Raw genomic sequence first — 21,239 nt, forward strand, 5'->3', positions numbered from 1 at the left:
ATAATTAATTGTAAGGTTAATCACTTATGTAAAAATTATTTAATGTAAAAGAAATATTGGTGTATCCCTAAGCAATTACCAAATATAATTACGATTAATAGATGAATAGTCCATATGTAGTGTCAGCACCTGATTTTACCTTTTCTCTTCTTATATCACCATACAACAAAAATCTAACACTGGATTGTAGACACATATCCACAACAGTTACCTACAGTCAATAGATACACACAGTATACAACTCATTCACATCATCAGGAAATCGAAACATTGAGCACAGAGACAGAAAACCCTTTCCATTTATGCAGCTGAATCTACCTCTTCAGTCTCCAGCTAACAATGCCACATGATTCTTTCTTCCTTGTAGCAGTTTCCAAATACTTGTTACCAAGTGTGAGAGCGCAGTGGTTAACACACTGGGCTCACATTCAAGTGACAGTGCTTCTCATTCCCATTCAGTCGTCCAGATTTACATTTTCTGTGGTTAAAGCAAACATCGAGATGCTTCCATTAATCAGGACAAGGCCCACTTCATACCCCAATACGAGCTTTTGCTCCATTCCTAATTACTTTACCGTCGATGGGACGTTAAACTCCAACCGTCCTTCCTCATTACAATGTACCGAGCGAGGTGGCGCAGTGGTTAGCACACTGGACTCCCATTCGTGAGGACGACGGTTCAACTCCGCGTCCGGCCATCCGGATTTAGGTTTTCCGTGATATCCCTAAATCGCTTCAGGCAAATGCCGGGATGGTTCCTTTGAAAGGGCATGGCCGACTTCCTTCCCCATCCTTCCCTAATCCGATGAGACCAATGACCTCACAGTTTGGCCTCTTGCCCAGAATCAACCCAACCCAACACCTCATTACAATACTAGTAGGACAAAAACGAGTGGGGCTCTAAAGTTAAATTTTATTTGACACAGAATGCTTGATTTTGATTATTATTCTGTTTCACATAGTAAATAAATTCTTCTACATTTGTTATTAGCAGTGTATTTTCTTATTAGCAAATGATTTGTTTCCTAAGGAAGCTATGAGATAAAAAATGTCTGGTGTGCAAATACTTTTTATATGCACTATATGTCAAGAATTGCATTTTATTTTGCTCCAAACTTCATAAAATTTTATTATTCAGCCCCAAAGATGGAATTATGACTACTCTACCCTTGGCTGATTCTTTTATTTTACTGAGGCGAGAGACGCGTCACAGTCGGCCGTGAATGCGTGCGCCTTCCAATCAATAACATCGTTTATGTTTGTAAAAGAGGCGCTTCTTGGAATTCAACGTCTTTGCCAAATGAAGTTCTTTGCAAATCCCATTAGTTTTGTTTATGTAGGAAGGGCGTGTTGTGGTAGGCTGGAAATGTCATTGAAGGCAGTGGTCAATATTGTGTCAATATGCTGCTGTTGAATTTCACAAAAAAGAGAAATTCTCAATTCAGATACATAATGGAGTTACTGTTCCTATTTTTGATGCCGTTGTAATTTATTGTAATTATGAATACAGATTATTTCACGAGAAGTAAACGTTTATTGTCTGGTATTAGGGAGGATGGACGGATTACATTTCCGCAGGCCAGAGGTGCCGAGGAAGACAATGAGCTGGCAGAAGGTGAAGGCAAAGTTAAAACAAAGTTGCTTGCTATGTGGTACAACATGAAATATGGTAAGATGCAGTTACATTTATTTACGTCTGTGCTTCCATAAACGAGTTTTTGGAAGATGTATTGTAGAAACGAATTGTTAACTTTTTAACCATTGATACATGCCGATAAGCTGAGGAGGAAACGTTAATGACAGAATGAGGATAGACTAACAGACATTCGTTCAGTTAGGTGATTCTTCCCTATGTTTTCGTGAAGTTGCTTCTACCACAGAACTGACGAAGTAATACAGCTATTGCTTACTGTGGCTTGCTTGTGACCAATGGTTAAAACTCGATACTGTTATTCGTGAAGAGCGATGTCGACATCTCTGTCTGGCTAGACTGGTTTAGATTTGAGTGTTCCGATGAGATGATTACCGGGACGGTTCCTGCAACAATGGCATAATGTAGTTCTTCCTCCACCATTGTCCGGTCCGTACTAGTCTCATAATTAATTCTTAGATATGTATTTCAATTCCTTCGGGCGTTATTAGATGTTTGGGAGCTAAAATTATGTATGGTGTTGATTGCATTGCAGTTTTCTGTTCTTTTTTTGTATGTGTCGTGTGGTTGCATATGGGTAATACAGTGTCGCTTCAACGCAAAAAAGTAACGTTTTCAACGTGACAATCTTGGATTTCTTTCAAATTTGGTGCGTCCAATCATCTAGGATAAGAGATGGAAAACTACTAGTTTGTTGAGATGTATAGAAATTGTGAAGAAAGTTGCAGGTGTGGAAAGTTTGGAACTTACGTGAAATTTGCATGCGTATGCCTCAACATAAATGTCTTGAACCCGGGTTCCAATTGAGATACAGCAGTGGAACTTGTATAATTGAAAAGCTAATGAGTAATGCTTTACATTGATATGCAACATGGCGGGATTCTAAGAATTTGTCACATTCAAGGCCATTGACCTTTACATTTGACCTTGAATATCATAAATATTGCTCAAATGTGCTACAATAAACGTGGTAAAATCGAAGTGGCACACCAAATGCACCATGCCCAAAAATTTATTTTCTAGGTATCAATGCCCAATCAAAATGCAGATGATAGCACATAAACATGAAACACAAATTTTAAAAATACAGTTCATAATTAATGTTACCCAAAAGTATGGTTTAAATTATAGTAGCATTATGAACAGCGTAGCGTCAATGAAAGGGCGATAAAAAGTGGTTACATCTCGTTTCACAAGTCTCCAATTAAATGGTTAATGGCAAAAAACAAACTGCCTTTCGTTTAGTTGCAAAGACTGAACATACCTTCATATATCTATAAATGGTTGATGTTCACCAAATCTGTGGGAGAGTGACAGTGAATGAATGCCCTTCCAGTTGGTGTCACTGGATCAAGTATTGTGAGAATGTCACATCTGACAGCACAATTTTGACTGTTATGGCAGGAAACAGAAATCATGGAGGTGGTCCATGAGGATCCATGAAGCTGGCCCATACTTCATCTGTTTCTTCATAAGTTTGTAAGACATGCATCAATCACACCAATGATTGTCATACATACAGACAGCAGATCTTTGTATGTAGGTGAACAGTATTTCTTTCCACATAGCAATCAGTGACTCTTCCCTTCTCAGTAAACAAGCAGAATATGCTTTTGTTTTTACTATAACTGTAATTATTATTACACAATGATGAAGCTTATGAGTACCTGCAGTTGTATTCTTGAAACATTTCTGCAGCTTGGCGATGTCTTAATGATGGGAAACTGATGTATATTTGAAGACACATGAAGGAATATTTTCTATGCACCACTGGAACAACTACCATGGTGTCAAAATGTGGTTTTGATGAGGTTGCTTGAGGCTGACAAGTATGGCTAATATCTTTACAGCCCCTGCAACACCACCACAAGGTCCTTTATCATTAAAAAAAAAAAAATCGAAATCTTCCTGATGGTGGGACAGATTCTTGAAATTCTTTGTTTCTGTATTGGCAGCACATCCATCCGAAAAGTAGTAAAGGTGCTTTCACGTTGGAAAATGACATTTTAAGAAATTGATGAGATTGTTGTGGAAAGAACACACACACACACACTAACTCTTTATCATGCTGAAGGGAACCAAATATTTCCTCATATGACATGTGGTATATTTCATTATTATTTATGTCTCTGTAGCAAGCTACAAGTGGGTGAATTGTAACCTGTGGCCCTTTTCCTAAGAAATCCTTGCACTTCACCCTGATTGATGGAGTAATTCTCTAGAAAATCACAAGCAACTATATATTGATTTGCTCTGACTTGTTCTTCAGTGATTTTAAAGAACTGTGACTGCTGCTATGTGATACGTGAGTATGGTAGCAGCTGTTGTAAACTCAATGCAAACACCACAACAAAATAATCTTTTGATTTTGTTATAGTCTCTAGAACTTCATATTTTTGTCAATGCAGTTCGTACTAAACAATTCAAATGCTTATTTGGTTAGTTGGTTGGTTGTTTTGGGGGAAGGAGACCAGACAGCGAGGTCATCGGTCTCATCAGATTAGGGAAGGAAGTCGGCCATGCCTTTTGAAAGGAACCATCCCGGCATTTGCCTGGAGAGATTTAGGGAAATCACGGAAAACCTAAATCAGGATGGCCGGATGCGGGATTGAACCGTCGTCCTCCCGAATGCGAGTCCAGTGTCTAACCACTGCGCCACCTCGCTCGGTCTATTTGGTTAGTCTTGACAAACTTGGGCAATAGGGACATGCACATAATAAACATGCTGGTAGTGCAGGATTGCATGTAATTAAATGCTACACAGTGCTTTTGTGATAGTACTGTGTATTCTTCACATATCATTAGTTCTTGTTATTTACACTCTTCATCCATTAACTGAAAATTTTGGTGTGACACACACAAACAAATAGCACGGGTCCCGTTGGCACAGGCAAGAAACAGTACTTTGCAGGAAATAACAACATTTTGAGAATACAATATTTACATGTGGGTATTTATCTTTAAAATACACATACAATTCCATAAGTATGTTCAATTGTGGCTGCTTCTGCTTCCCCCCCGCTCCCCCCCCCCCCCAGGCACAGTAATTTCTTCTTGGCATCATTTGGCTCATATTATGATCACAGTAAAAATCATGTACATGTTGAAATACATCTCCCACCACCCTCTGCCTCCCCCCACTCCCCTTCTGCCTCCCCCCTCTCTCCCCCCTCCCCCCTCCCCCCTCCCCCCTCTGTCTTCCCCCTCCCCCTCTGTCTCCCTACCTGGGCTTTGGCTTTGCTAATATACACTCCTGGAAATGGAAAAAAGAACACATTGACACCGGTGTGTCAGACCCACCATACTTGCTCCGGACACTGCGAGAGGGCTGTACAAGCAATGATCACACGCACGGCACAGCGGACACACCAGGAACCGCGGTGTTGGCCGTCGAATGGCGCTAGCTGCGCAGCATTTGTGCACCGCCGCCGTCAGTGTCAGCCAGTTTGCCGTGGCATACGGAGCTCCATCGCAGTCTTTAACACTGGTAGCATGCCGCGGCAGCGTGGACGTGAACCGTATGTGCAGTTGACGGACTTTGAGCGAGGGCGTATAGTGGGCATGCGGGAGGCCGGGTGGACGTACCGCCGAATTGCTCAACACGTGGGGCGTGAGGTCTTCACAGTACATCGATGTTGTCGCCAGTGGTCGGCGGAAGGTGCACGTGCCCGTCGACCTGGGACCGGACCGCAGCTACGCACGGATGCACGCCAAGACCGTAGGATCCTACGCAGTGCCGTAGGGGACCGCACCGCCACTTCCCAGCAAATTAGGGACACTGTTGCTCCTGGGGTATCGGCGAGGACCATTCGCAACCGTCTCCATGAAGCTGGGCTACGGTCCCGCACACCGTTAGGCCGTCTTCCGCTCACGCCCCAACATCGTGCAGCCCGCCTCCAGTGGTGTCGCGACAGGCGTGAATGGAGGGACGAATGGAGACGTGTCGTCTTCAGCGATGAGAGTCGCTTCTGCCTTGGTGCCAATGATGGTCGTATGCGTGTTTGGCGCCGTGCAGGTGAGCGCCACAATCAGGACTGCATACGACCGAGGCACACAGGGCCAACACCCGGCATCATGGTGTGGGGAGCGATCTCCTACACTGGCCGTACACCACTGGTGATCGTCGAGGGGACACTGAATAGTGCACGGTACATCCAAACCGTCATCGAACCCATCGTTCTACCATTCCTAGACCGGCAAGGGAACTTGCTGTTCCAACAGGACAATGCACGTCCGCATGTATCCCGTGCCACCCAACGTGCTCTAGAAGGTGTAAGTCAACTACCCTGGCCAGCAAGATCTCCGGATCTGTCCCCCATTGAGCATGTTTGGGACTGGATGAAGCGTCGTCTCACGCGGTCTGCACGTCCAGCACGAACGCTGGTCCAACTGAGGGGCCAGGTGAAAATGGCATGGCAAGCCGTTCCACAGGACTACATCCAGCATCTCTACGATCGTCTCCATGGGAGAATAGCAGCCTGCATTGCTGCGAAAGGTGGATATACACTGTACTAGTGCCGACATTGTGCATGCTCTGTTGCCTGTGTCTATGTGCCTGTGGTTCTGTCAGTGTGATCATGTGATGTATCTGACCCCAGGAATGTGTCAATAAAGTTTCCCCTTCCTGGGACAATGAATTCACGGTGTTCTTATTTCAATTTCCAGGAGTGTATGTCCTGTATTGGATATAGGTCTGCCTTTTATGCGAAACACTGTTTCATCTTGTTACTCAAACACGTTTCGACAAGGAAGCGTCCGATTCCATCCATCTGCTTTGACGCCATGATGTAAGGGTGTTTTGGTGTGTAACATTATGGCGCACAGTTCATAAGTTGGTTGTGTTTGTAGATGTTGTTGTGTTTGATGGCGCCCTCTGTGTGTGTGTGTGTGTGTGTGTGTGTGTGTGTGTGTTTTCCTCGTGTTGTAATGTTTTGTGTATTGAATGTGTTTCAATTTATGTAGGGATGTTTGGCTTTTGACTTTTTGAGGAGTTGTGTTTTTTAGATGTTGGATTTTTTGTATCAGTAGTTATGGTTGACCTATATAGGTCAAGGGAAGTGTCAGATTCATGTAGATTTTGTAATTGTTTTTTGTCATTTTGTGTGTTTTGGGATCGTGATGTTTTTTTACTATTATATTTACCTTGCCCCCTCTCTAAACCCTCCAATTTCCCGTGGCTGTCCCGTTAGTTTGATTGTATTTTTGGAGGGAGATGTTATTGTTTTACTTATACGTAGTTTTGGGTTTGTTGCCGTGTGTATGTACTGACATCATAGGCGCCATATTGGAGACGCTCAGAATAGCAGTTTCCGCCATATTGATGACTTCATGGGTCAAAGCAGATGGGTGGAATTGGACACTTCCATAATCCCGTGCCAGCGTCAGTGGGTTTTGTTTATTGAAGACGTGGTTTTACATTATATGGTTTTGCAGGACAATCTATATAGTGTCCTGCACTGATAGCTTGTCATGTTTTGTTGTGACTGATCCCTCCTCTTTTGCATTCTGAGGGCACTGCACACAAGATACGTTAATGTATGTGTTTGCAGTGCCCTCAGAATGCAAAAGGAGTATCATTCACAACAAAACATGACAAGCTATCAGTGCAGGACACCATACAGATGGCCCTGCAAAGCCATATAGTGTAAAATAACGTTTTTGATAAACAAAACGCACTGAGGATGACACAGACATGCCAAAACATGTTTGGTTAAAAAGAAAAGTGTTTTTGCATAAAAGGCAGACCTGTATCCAATAATTTAACTGCAAACACAGAAAGAAAGGCAAGAGCTGCAGATCTTAAAGATGAATATGACATCCTGCTGCTCACTGTTTTGCTCTTTGTACAAAGTAATCCAGAGTGGAAAATCCTTTTGTGGTTTTCCTTATACCCGAGGTCTTTGGAAGTACTGTCAAAATTTGTATTTTGTTACATATACATTCTGTATTGTGAAACTTATCTTTCAGTTGGGCTATGATTTCTCTTTATCCATTTTTTTCACGCACTTATTTTTTACAATTGTGGCACATAAGTATGCTTCAATACTGAGGCAATCTTTTTCAACTTTTACTTTGGGTGCTTTTTCTCACAATGAAACCTCTTTTTTCTTCACTGGAGATTCAACTAAAAACTGGAAGTTAATATTTACAGAATCCAGATGTGATGCTCTTTCATCTTCACTTAACATCTTATCTGGAAGTACCTAGCACAGCTGAGGCAGCACATGTAGAGATTGATAGGTTTTGTGATACTTGATTTCTACGTTTGCTGCAAATTTTTCCACTTAGCAATACATTTACCATCCATTGCTGAATGTTCCTCAAAATCTTATGTACTCTTGTGTGCTCTTCTTCTTTAAATGGATTGCAGTGGGATAATTTTGAAGTGAAATCCATTTTTTTTTTTAGGAACTACTAATAAATACTGCTTCACAGCACGTGTACACAGCAGTTTGAGTAAACAGGCCACACCTATGAAACAGACTAATAATGACTGGTTAAAGTAAAAGCCTCTCTGATTGACTGTTCACAATAAGAAATTTTCAGAATAATGGTGACTGCTATTGTCTGCTGTTCCGGAAAAGCTCTGATACTTAGCTGCTTACTGCATTTTGTCAGTGTAGTGATGCAGATGAAATAAATTTTTGGGCATGATGCATTTGGTGAGCCATCTAGATATATTTTTTTTTATATAGTAGCATATTGGACCAATACTTTTTTTTTCTTTCATAAAAATTAAAAGTGGGGTCTTTTGAGATATTCATGGTCAAAGATTAAGGCCAATAACCTTGAATGTGAAAATTCATAGAAACCTACCATGTTGCAAATCAATGTATAGCTCTACTCATTAGCTCATCAATAATATAAGTTTCATTACTGTATCTGGATTACATCCAGAGTTATAGTGATTTATGTTATGACAGATGCATTTAAATTTCACACAATGTGCAAACCTGCAACTCTCTTCACAGCTGTCATAAACCTCTGCAAATTGGTAGTTTTTATCTCTTACCTGGGGACTGATGACATCAGATGTTAAGTCCCATAGTGTTTAGAGCCATTTGAACCATCATCTATTACGTGGATCATTTGCCTGTAAGGTCACTTACCTTGTGTAGAGAGAGAGAGAGAGAGAGAGAGAGAGAGAGAGAGAGAGTGGAGGGGGGGGGGTTGAATTGATGTTAATCTGGAATCAGTTATTGTGTAACTCTTAGTTAATTTCATGCAGCTTAAGTCATTATGAATTATCTAAGGAACTTTCCAGGTTCCTGTTTCACTGAGTGATGTAACACAGTGATGGTCACACTGGGAGGACTATAGTCCAGATTGCAGTACAGCTATCTTGTCTGCTCATCACTTGTTTATGTGACCATATCAGAAAGTAGTATTACCTTTTTTATGAATAGTGAAATAATATTCCTAGAAATGTGTCCGACACAGTTTCCAGGTCAATATGATGATGTCCCACTTTGACATCGTGGTTGTGGCGACCTCCAAAAAGGCACGCATCAACTTTTATATGTCTGTATTATTCTTTGGTGTAGGTTGTGGTGACAGACTAATCAGTATTGTAGCTTGAAGTCAACATTAGGTTGGAAGGTGACAGGACAGTTTGCTTGTTAGCTGCCAAAGCAGTGTCTAAGGGTTCAATTAATCCCCGTCTCCTCTATTGAGAAGCCATAGATAGTGCCTGTGATCAACAAGAAAGTGATTAATTACTAATCCTAACACAAACTGGTAGAGTCCAACACAAAAGATGAAATGTGATTCAGCACTGGCTGCCTTAGTACTGCTGCACACCGTACTTTTTGATTACTGTGTTGACAGTGGCCATATGCAAAACATTACTGACTTCACTTCTGTCAATTCAGAACTTGGAGCTACATATTTATTATAGGATTAGGTGTATAAATGTGTGTTATTTAAAGTGTGCGTCTCCCATTCATGATGATGCATTGTAACAAAAAGAACATAGCCTGCTGTTATATGTTATTTGATTCACCATATTGTACAGAGGTTATCCATATGATTAATGGACAGGTGCTCATGAGATCTTAGATATTCATATAAATTGTACTTGTATATTATGTATTACAAATAAGAGACTTCAAATTAATATTAATTACTCTCTTCTAAGGAGATATCAGAGATAAAGATTCATGGCTCTTAATATGCCTCATTGTTTATACTGTTTTTACTGTTCATTAAATTGTATGGTGAAATTTGGAACTTATTTAAGAGCTATGGATTAGTTAGTGCCCATTCCTGTTCTCAGTTCCAGCACTGAAAATAAGGATGTGTGTGTCAGTCAACATAAACCTCTTATGGCAACAGTGTCATCGCTGAAGAGTGTGAACTGCTCATGATTGTAGATGATGGTGTTGAATTGTAGCTCCATTTGTTGATACCTCACAAATCCACTGTCTTTTTACACATTGGTGACTGTTGATTAGAAAGGCAGTGGCAGCGTGAGGGATACAAGAAAATACTGTGGTAAGTGGTTAAGTTACTTTTAGAAAAGAACCAATGTCATCAGCATCATTTGCTGATGGAGAGCTGTGATAAGTTCCACTTCATGAGTGTGTGATAGTGGACAAGCACCCCATCCTTGAAATCTTAACAGATTGATCTGTAGCGTAGCTCAAGTCTATCTTATGTTGGGAGATGATGATTTGGTTGTGAATTGGTGATGCCAATAAATTTGAATGTGAAATAAAATTGTGGTAAAACACTGATCTTTAATATAGCCTGATGTCTATGTTCATGCCATATTGAATGGAAAGGAGGTCCACTACGTTATTTTTACCACTGATATTGCTGACTGAAATCTGTCTCTCACATTAAACTAAATTACACGGTAAAGGGCTAAAGCATACTTACGGTGTTCCACGGTTCTTCCATTGTGTGCTTCATCCTCTTATTAATCTGACACAGCACTCAATGATTATTTTGTCGTTCCTCATGTGAAGAAACCATTGTGTGTCAGCCATTTACAGGATGATGATGTGACTTTTTAGGTAACAAATTTCTGAAAATCCAAAATGCAGACTTCCAGAGCCAAGAGTTCTGTGAAGTCATCCATAATTTGGAAAAATATGTCGCATTAAAGGCTGAATATGTAAAGGAATACTGCTGTTGTGCACAGTAGTTCATAGCCTTCTGAATTTATACTATAATGTCCCTCTGATTATCTTCAATTGCTTCAGCTTGTTTTCATTCTGATGGCAACTTCCTGTCTTATACAGCAATTTACATTTAAAAATATACTTCTTGTGTTGTTGGAAAAAAACGTTTGAGAATCTTGAAAAAAAAAAAAAAATCTCCTTAGAGAATTTCAGGAAGCAGTTTTCAAAGGAATCGGCCCCTCATATGGAGATCCTGAAGGGAATGTTTGACTAATAACAGCTGTCATCTAGATGTGTAAGATGTCATTTTACTGTTGCTACATCTGTGGATGAGAAAGTGGAGATAATATGTTACACAGAAAATGTTATTTTACAGGCATGTTACACTATTTTGCAGAGCGTAGACATAAATATCTAAATTGCAAATGGATCATTTCTCATAATGTATTTTCTCCACTCTGCTATTTGATCTTGTGTTGTTATTAGTTTTCTGTCGTACTTTAAATTCGCCACAATTAGCGCAACTTCAAAAAAAAAACTTTCAGGTTCACTTGACCCTTCTTTATTGACTTTTATGCTGTGTCGAAATGTTTACAAATGACAATACTGGTATTCAAAATTGCTGAAAAGGATTCCCAATTTTATTTTTTTTTTCCAATGATTTTTGCCCCTCTCCCTCCTCCCCCCATCCTCAGAAAGTGATATCATCGTAGTTTTTGTAATTCTCAAGTAATGCAATGTCTAGAAATGACACTATCTTTCCTTCATGGAAAGGTTTTCCTGCATTCCTTTGTGGTTCTTCTGCAGCTGTCATAAACTGTGAAATTTAAATAGAACTTGTCCCTTCTTAAATAAGACTTTCATTTGTGCACTTTCCTTAAACATCAATGGTTATCATTCTTTGACTGCTTTCTTGAAGCTTTCAGCTGACATTCTCTTTATTTCCTGTATGATTGTGCAATTTCGGCCTTACGCAATTTTCAAGTATTTTATGGATGATTTTTTAGTAACAGATTATGTCATATACGTCATTGCTCCTATGATATCGTACAGGAAATAAAGAGAATGGCAGCTGAAGGCTTCAAGAAATCATTCAAAAAATTCATTGCAGCTGCGGACCCTATTGCATTGAAAAAATGTTATCATTCTGTCTGTGCCGACTGCTGTATTCTGCTTTTCGTAAAGGCAATTAATTAACCACAGTGCTAAAATAGCTTTCCAGGTGCACCTGCTTGTCCTTAAACCAAGCTGGTCCTTTCCTAACATATTTTCAATTTTACCATTCATTCTTCAGTAAAATCTACTTACGAATATTTTTGGTGGATGTGGTACTAAACTGATTGTGTGATAATTTTCACATCCATCCTCTTTCACTTTCTTTGGGAATATGTAGTGTTTGTGCAAAGCTTTTTGAATTTCGGACAGAATCCTGAATCTCCACATCGTCTTCTTGCACCTTAGCCAAATTTGTTCTGCACCACTATTAAGTTTTTCTAAGTATTGTTTCCATCTCTTCACTGTTTTTGCTGCTTCCATTACTCATTTGCCTTTTCCATGGGCTCCACAAAGTGATTGTTTCTGGGTGGTATGCAGCATCTGTATTACCGTGTTTCTATTCTGCATGTTATGTGTGGCTTCTGTTTTACTGCCTTTTTCAACCCTAATACTATCTTTGCTGCATTTACTATTCCTCCTCTAACACTATTCCTCTAGTTTTCTGCATTGTGTAACTCCTCAAAGTGTCATTATTTCTTTTGTTACATTTTGTTCCAGGACATCTGAGTTTTTAACTTCTTTCACTGAGCAAGGTGACAATGTAGTTAAGGCAATGGACTCTTAATTTGGGAGGACAATAATTCAGATCATCTTTCAGCCATCCAGATTTAGGTTCCCTAAATTGCTGCAGGCAAATGGCAGGATGGTTGTTTCGAAAAGCAGGCAGCATGATTTCCTTGGATGCTATCCAGATCCAAGCTTGTACCTCATCTCTAATCACTCCAGTGTTGACAGGATGTTAAACGTTAAGTCTTTTTAACTTTTTTGCTTCCAAGTGGTATTTCTCTAGTATGAAGTTATGTTCACTATCAAGTCAGTGCCCAGATAACTCTTGCAGACTTTAACTTGATTCTTCACTATTTGTTTTCTCACAAAAAGAAAAAATATAAGAAGTAGTAACTCTCGATACCTTTTCTGATCATCTGATATCTTTTATGTGTACCACCACCTCAAGTGATACTTGTAAAGTACCAGGTAGTGATAATTAAACTGGCCGTGTTCCAGATGTTGCAGTACAGGCTATATACATCACAGGCACCAAAGCATCATAGGTGTGTTCATTAATTGGTGCACTCGCAGATTTTACTGAGAAAAACAGTTGTTCCACTTCTGTCACCAGGTGGAAATGTGCCGCAAGCAGTCAGAATATGGTGTGGGTGCAGGAGAAGGGGAGGGAAAATCAGACACATGACAGTGATGGTGGTGGCACGTTTATTAGAATATATTCACAAGTTTCGACACATGTTCAGTATGGTTTCCCAAGTCAGCAACATGGTGCTTCCATAACAATGTCATGGTGGACAGTTGCTTGCAGTATATCCAGTGTAATTGGAGTGAGATGTTGCCGTATGCTATCCTTCAGATCAGGAGGAGTCCAGAACATCTGTAATAGACACAACCTTTCAGATATCCTCACAACCAGAAGTCATGTGTATTTAGGACGGGTGATCAGGAAGACCAAATATCTTGAAAGTGCCTAGAAATAATTTGATTGTTACCAAATGTTTGTTGAAGCAAATCTTTCACTTGGCAAGCAGCATGTGGTGTCACCCCATCTTGCTTGAAAATAGTCATGAGGACACAGCTGTGGTCTTGCAAAGCTGGAATCATGTTTTGCACAGGGAGGTCCTTCTAACTTGCAGATGGCACAGTTCACTAAACAGGCCCATGTGACGCCCTTGAAGAAAAAAGGACCGAGAATTAAGGATCTTGTGAAACCACACCACCTAACCATACAGTCACATAAGCTGAGTGCAGTAGATATTCCGGCACAATGCGGCAAAGTAGAACCCCATATGTGGCAGTTCTGTGCATTCGCGGAAGCGAGTAGAGTAAAATGGGCCTAGTTCGTCCAAAGAATATGCCTGGTCACATGTCATCCATTTCTGTGCGTGCTCAAAAACTAAGGCCAAGGCCAAAGTCACGACTTTGTAGCTTATCTTGGGGCTTTCTTTGTTGCACCTTTTGAATCTTGTATGGATGCCAGTGTAAAATGTACCCAAAATCCTTTTAACTGTTGACCAGGGGAGAGAGAATTCCTGTGACACATCTCAAGCACTGGTTGCAGAATTTTAAGCTTGTGCTGCACGGTCACTATAGCTACAGCAACTTCTCGACCAGCTGCCATGGGAATGGGCCACCTCCTCCTTGCTGCACCATCTAATTCAACTGTTTCTTCAAATTTGTTGATTATATTCTTTAGCCTATTTATTGATGTGCGGCCTCTTTGGAACTGTTTCTGTTGGTGAAATTCCCATTATGCAGCACTGATATTGCTGCCATTCTGATAAAACAACTCTACCAGCAGTGCCCAGTCTTATTTCTCAATAGCCATGGAAAAGTTCAATCTTCTTAACACTTTGCACCAACAGTCACTTCACAAAAGAAATCAAGTATCACCAATTGACAAACAGCACACTGAAGTCAAAACAACAAACATTTCTCATATTGGCTGTTTGGAATGCCATATTTTCACTATGTGGCAGAAAGTGAAACTATTATTTTTTTCAGCATAGTCAATGAGTGCACCATTTAATGAACATGTGTACAACATCTCAATATCGTACAATGTATACACTGCAGCACTCAGAACACCATCAGTTTAAGTATAACCAACTTGTATATTCACAACTACTAACTTGTGCGTAGTACCGAATTCTGCTACTCAACCTTCCTACTGTGTTTGCTTGCCAAGACCCAATTTTCTCGCTTTTTATGTTCATTTTTTTTACTGATGCCTGCATTCTGGCACTTGATTATGATTAAATTATCACCTTCTTTGAGATATTTTAGTTCATGAATATGATTGCCATGTCTCTTGGATATCCATTCAATTTCACTATCAGTTCTCTTTCTGTTTGCTGCAGATAACCCTTTATGCTATTGCTAATTTTGCTCTTAATGATTATTCCTACTCCTGTTGTACCGTTATCTGTCCCAGTGTGACTAATCACATGATTTCCACTCCAAAAATATTTCCCTTCAGCCCATCACATCTCACTGATTCCTTACGTGTGTCTTCATTCTTGGCATTTCTGCCTTTAGATTTTCTAGTTTCCCCACTCTGCATTGACATTCTAACATTGTGTGTTACCCCCATAATCAAAATTCTGTTTCATTTGATAGCTGCTTGTGAGTAATCCCCATCTGGACATCCAAATGGGAAACTATTGTACCCAAGAGGAAGTTGTCATAACATTTTTAACAGAGAACTGCATGTACTAGAGAAAAATAACGTGGTTTCCTTTAGTCTTCACATTACAGTAGTACAGCCATTAGTTGACGACTGCAGGTAGCATTACACTTGATGTGTCAATCTCCACGATTTGTACAAAGTGTGCCTGCTGCTTCCGCTCTGTGAGAAGCTGGTCCCAATGTCCGAGATGGTTGCATCTCCATTACTTTAGCAAGAGAATCTTACAAGGTCAGGACTTTTACCAGGAGATTCTTAACGTGGTGTTACTCCATCACTCCCCCTTTATCCAGACTTGGGACTGACAAAGCCTGGCCTCCCAAGGGAGCTAAAGTTGTTAGATTTGTTATATCCATGTGAATTTTTATTTCAGTACATTTGATGGTACCACAAACTCAAACAATGTTAGACTCAGGCTGTAAATTGGGTGAATTGTTGAGTTAACACAGTCTTTTATATTCATATTGTCAGATAGTTTATTGTAAGATAAGTAACTGTTCCAAATCATGTCTTCTGTTTAAAGTGTATCATCATCATAACATAAGCAATTGTCCCAGTGTTGTAGCCTGGTGACAGAAAGATGGAGGGTCAATCAAAATATATGTTGATTAAAACAAGTTGGCTCTCTTAGTGACTTGTAGATTCTACATTAGTCAGCAGCCTCACTACATTCAAAACACTGAGCCAAGAGGTATCAGCTTTCAGGACGTTCATAGACTCTGACTATTTTATTCCAGAAGATGTGTGATTTATTTATCAGATCAGTGAGAAACTGTGAGGTCATCAATAGGACGAAATTGGCAGCAACAAAACATACAGAAATGCTTGAAGAATCAAGGGAACACAAAAATAAAAATAGAAATGCAAATACAGAATAACATTTATTCTGTTTGAATTAAATTGATTCCATGTCCAGTTGGAAAATTACTATTATTATTTTGTCACATTTATGAATGAAACCTCAGCAATGGAAACCTGTCTAAACAGTAGTGTGCTTCTCTCTAGCATGCTAGGACAACCCAGTTGGCCTTTTCTTAGTTCTACTCATTCACCATAATGTCTTTCAGTATTTGCTAGTCCATCGCACTTGTAATTTAAACAGAATAGTTCAGTGTCTTACCATTTCAAGGTCAGACAGCTGCTCACTGCCCATGCCTGCACTCATTCACATCTGTGTCCATGTGATCTGCTTTTTTCTCAGCACCTATTTACACATGAAATCACTACCACTGTGTGTTCTTCGTCTCCTCATCTCCCATCTCCCCCCCCCCCCTTTCCCCACAGTCATGTGATTATCATTCCCTACAGTAAACTGATAGCCTGCCTTGAAATTTTTAATAACAGTCCCATATAATTTATGTAGATGTTCTTCTCTGCAAATGTTTGAAGACAGACTATCCCCTGGCGATCCTCAACTGTGCATTTTTCAGAATTGTGAGAAAATTCACTTCCAGCTGGTGGTGTTTTATCCAAGCTATCTGTTACAGCGTCTGAGCTCCCAGAACCCATTAAGCTGCTACACAATGCCAGGTAGCACATCAGTAAGTCCTCAGGTACAATTTATCTTCTGTTTCCAGAGGACGCTCTTGCAACAGAAGCTACCTGCAGAAAATATTCGCTTTGTTTCCACTTCTTGCTAGTTGTTCCTTGGGAATTCCAGATTTTTCAATTATGTAGTCTCCAATATACACTGAAGAGCATAAGAAACTGGTACACCTGCCGAATATCATGTAGGGCCCTGCAAGCACACAGAAGTGCCGCAACACGATGTGGCATGGACTCGACTAATGTCTGAAGTAGTGCTGGAGGGAATTGACACAATGAATCCTTCAGGGCTGTTCACAAATCCCGACGTGGTAGAGATCCCTTCTGAACAGCACGTTGCAAGACATCCCAGATATGCTCAATAATGTTCATGTCTGGGGAGTTTGGTGGTCAGCAGAAGAGTTACAAATCAGAAGAGAAATGTTGATGGTGTTGGGACAGCAACCAGCCACAAATTTACTTTGAGTTCCTTTATTTAAAGGAAACCGTTACCGGTTTCGAATCGTTGCGATTCATCGTCAGACGGTTTACACGCTTTCTTTCTACATTTGGTGTGTTTTTATAGATTAATTGTCGTGAAACGTCGGTTTCGAGTGTTTGTTTCCATAACGTTCATCCAATCGATGTAAATGCATTCACACTGCATCCTCGTTGTTGCACACGTAATAGTTCTCACTGTACACTTTAGATTTGTCGCTGAGATCTTTCCAACCACGCACCACATGTTTTGGTACATGTATGTATCATTCCAACATGTATGTACCAAAACATGTGGTGCGTGGTTGGAATGATCTCAGCGACAAATCTAAAGTGTACAGTGAGAACACTTGCAGTGTGAATGCATTTACATCGATTGGATGAACGTTATGGAAACAAACACTCGAAACAGACGTTTCATGACAATTAATCTATAAAAACACACCAAATGTAGAAAGAAAGCGTGTAAACCGTCTGATGATGAATTGCAACGATTCGAAACTGGTAACGGTTTCCTTTAAATAAAGGAACTCAAAGTAAATTTGTGGCTGGTTGCTGTCCTAACACCATCAACATTTGTCTTCAAAAACAGCCACGGTCTCCAACATGTCATCATATGACAAAATTGCACAAATCAGAAGAGGTTCCTGGAGCCACTCTGTAGCAATTCTGGATGTGTGGGGTGTTGCATTGTCATCAAGCCTGTCGGAATGCACAATGGACATAAATGGGTGCAGGTGATCAGAAAGAATATCTAGGCATATCAGGGATTCCACATCACTCCAAGTGCCCACACCATTACAGAGCCTCCACCTGCTTGAACAGTCCCATGCTGACATGTAGGATCCATGGATTCGTGAGGTTGTCTCCATACCCATACACATCCACCCACTTGATACAATTTGAAACAAGACTCGTCCGACCAGGCAGCATGTTTCCAGTCATAAAACAGTCCAATGTCAGTGTTGACGGGCCCAGGCAAGACATAAAACTTCATGTCATGCAGTCATCGAGGGTACACGAGTGGGCCTTCAGCTCTGAAAGCCCATGTTGATGTTGTTTCATTGAATGGTTTGCACACTGACACCTGTTGATGGCACAGCATTGAAATCTGCAGCAATCTGTAGAAGGGTTGCACTTTTGTCACATTGAACGACGCTCCTCAGTCGTCACTGGTCCATTTTAGCAGGATCTTTTTCCGGCTGCAGTGATGTCAGAGATTTGATGGTTTATTGGATTCCTGATATTCATGGTACACTCGTGAAATGGTTGTATGGGAAAATTCTTATTTTGTCACTACCTCGGAGATACTGTGTCCCATTGTTCATGCACCGACTGTAACACCATGTTCAAACTCCCTTAAATCTTGATAACATGCAATTGTAGCAGCAGTGACCGATCCAACAGCTGCGCCAGACACTTGTTGTCTTATATAGGCATTGCCGACCACACCACAGTATTCTGCCTGTTTATGTGTTTATTTGAATATGCATGCCTATACCAGTTTCTTTGGCACTTTAATGTCGTAAATGAGGTATTTCAATACTTGCAAGTGCCACAAAGAATGTGTAAGGTGTGAGAGAAAAGAAATGACTGATTTTTATCTACCAAAGTTTTTATTTTTTTCAGACAACAGTATTGTCTCCTTCAAAGTAGTCCCCCTTGGCAGCTATACACCAGTGTAGTAGTTGTTCCCAGTCTTCGTAGCAGCATCGAAATCCTTTAACTGGTAGGGCCTTTAACGTCTTGGTCACATTCTGTTGAATGTTCTCCAGAGTCCCAAAATGACATTCTTTTAAGATATTTTCCAATTTCAGGAAAAGAAAAAAGTCAGAAGGATTCCGATCAGGTGAATAATGGGCTGTGAAACAACAGTAATGTCTTACAGGTCAAAAATTCCGTGATGAAAATCACAGTGTGACATGGGGCATTGTCACCAGTTTGGCACAAACCTTTTGCGTGTGCAAACCTTCAGCCACAATTTGATGTATTGAGAAAGTGTTTAACAGATCACCCATCATCCTTATTAGTAAAGGGTTGATCTGATCTCACAAGACCATGTATGCTTTTGACTTTTAAATTGGTTTTTGGAGTTGAAGGTCTTGCCGAGCAAGGTTCACCTTCAACATGTTCTCGGCCTTTCAAAAATGATTTTTGCCAGTGGAAAATTTGTGCTCTTGATAAGAAATGTTCCCCATAGACCTGTTCCAACTTTTCAAATATAATGCTCACAGAGTCCCCAAGTTTAACACAAAACTATATCACACGATGTCACTCTAAATTCCACTGTTCTGTCTTTATAACACACAACTTCAGTGATGATGCTCTCAGACATCAATTGATGCCTGTATGGAGTTGAAACTTGGACTGAGCATCTGGAAAGGATGAACACACTAGTCTACATAAGTAGAACAACACAGCATTGTCGGACTGCTCACAGTGTTGCCAGTCTCATTACTTTTCTCAGATGCCTTGTACACAATCTGCTCACATTAAAGTGAACATCACCTATGTTAAACATCAACTCGCAATAATCACTCCCAGACGGAAGGTGGCAACACTAGTAGTGGACAGTATATAGGGGATGTGGAAAATAGTGCAGTTGTTATAATGCAAAAACGCAGTGATTTATCTGATATCCAAACAGGCATGATCATGGGCTTTCAGGCAAGAGAGGAAGAATTTCCAAAACAGCTGTGTTTGTAAACTTTGTTATGTTGTGGACGAGGTATTCCGTGCATGGCAAAATGGCGCTATTCAAATCTAGCACCAAGGCAACTGTGGTGCACTAGTGACAGTGGTGAATGATGGCTGTGGAGATGTGTATGGGTGAATAGATGGGCAACTGTTGAGCAACTGACTGTCCAGATGGACCAAGGCACTAGCAATGACTGTTCAGCAAACATCGCTGTGTATGGGTCTTCACAGCAGGCACGTGGTTCGTGCACCGATGCTGACTGCTGTTCATCGGCGATGAATACTGGGACTTACACATCAGTACTGCAAGTGGATGTCCATTGAGAGATGACAGGGTGCCTTTTGGGATAAATCATGTTTTATGCTCCATCAACAAATGGCCGGTGGCTTGTACAATCTGAAACGTCTGAAAGGAAACGTATACAAGTGTGCATCTATCCCAGGAGACTATGTCCTTCCCCACACACAGTTTCCTTTTCTTTGACATGATGGCATCTACCAGCAAGACAATGCAACTTGTCACACAACTCGCGTTTTACGTGTGTGATTTGAAGAGCAGTGGGATGAGTTTACCATACACCCATGGCCACCTGAATTTAAATGTATTTGAGAATGTGTGGGACCACATCCATCAGGCTGTTCACACCAGGGATCCTCAACCAAGGAACTTAGTGCAGCTAGCCATGGTACTGGAGTCAGTACCTTCCAGAACCTCATTGACTCTTCGTGGCTTGCAGTGATCTGTGCTGTAAAAGGCTCTTGATAGGTGGTCACATTAATGTGACTGGGCAGTGTATTTGCAAAGCTGTAACTTCAAATTTTTATTTTCTGATATCTTCAATACAGCCACTTTTCTATACCATATCAGTTGCGGCTCTTTCACCTATCCACTGCTTTGATGCAGGACTAATTGTAGGAGACCTTCTCTTTGTCAGTTAGAGAGAATATCATTAAGGCATAAACAAATTCAAAGTACTGTTTATTAGTGTATGTAAATACCCTATACTTTTGAAGTGTTGTCATGATAAAATCATTAAGGTCAGTTACTAATGGATTGATTGATCAGAAAGAATTAAAACTGTGGAACCCTGTGAATTTTTACCAGGAAATGCCTGAGCCACTGAGTGGATTGTAGGTAGCAGCTTGTGAGAAAATGTCCTTGAGTACCATTTGTTGCATAGTAATGCGCTCTCTAATGCCATTGGTATGGAAGTTTTTTATTGCTTTGCTGCAGTGTTCACAAGGCATGCCCCTCAACAGTTGGTTTGTACAAATC

The 21,239-nt window shown here is 40.5% G+C and overlaps 1 protein-coding gene across 2 annotated transcripts in view; it reads left to right on the forward strand.

Annotated features, from left to right (window-relative positions):
- Positions 1-1,327: 1,327 nt before the first annotated feature.
- Positions 1,328-21,239, forward strand: part of LOC126248645 (cysteine protease ATG4C) — an 81,609-nt gene continuing 61,697 nt past the window's right edge. The window contains exons 1-2 of one of the 2 annotated variants that reach the window (XM_049949828.1): positions 1,532-1,669; positions 9,927-10,144. Coding sequence is in view for 1 of the 2 variants with exons in the window: in XM_049949827.1 (XP_049805784.1) it covers positions 1,501-1,669 (169 nt within the window). In the remaining variant the exon portion in view is untranslated. Of the gene's footprint in view, positions 1,670-9,926; positions 10,145-21,239 lie in introns of both variants that reach the window. The other variant, XM_049949827.1, reaches the window with a different exon arrangement.

Source organism: Schistocerca nitens, chromosome 3 (assembly GCF_023898315.1).
Source record: "Schistocerca nitens isolate TAMUIC-IGC-003100 chromosome 3, iqSchNite1.1, whole genome shotgun sequence".
Lineage (NCBI taxonomy): Eukaryota > Metazoa > Arthropoda > Insecta > Orthoptera > Acrididae > Schistocerca > Schistocerca nitens.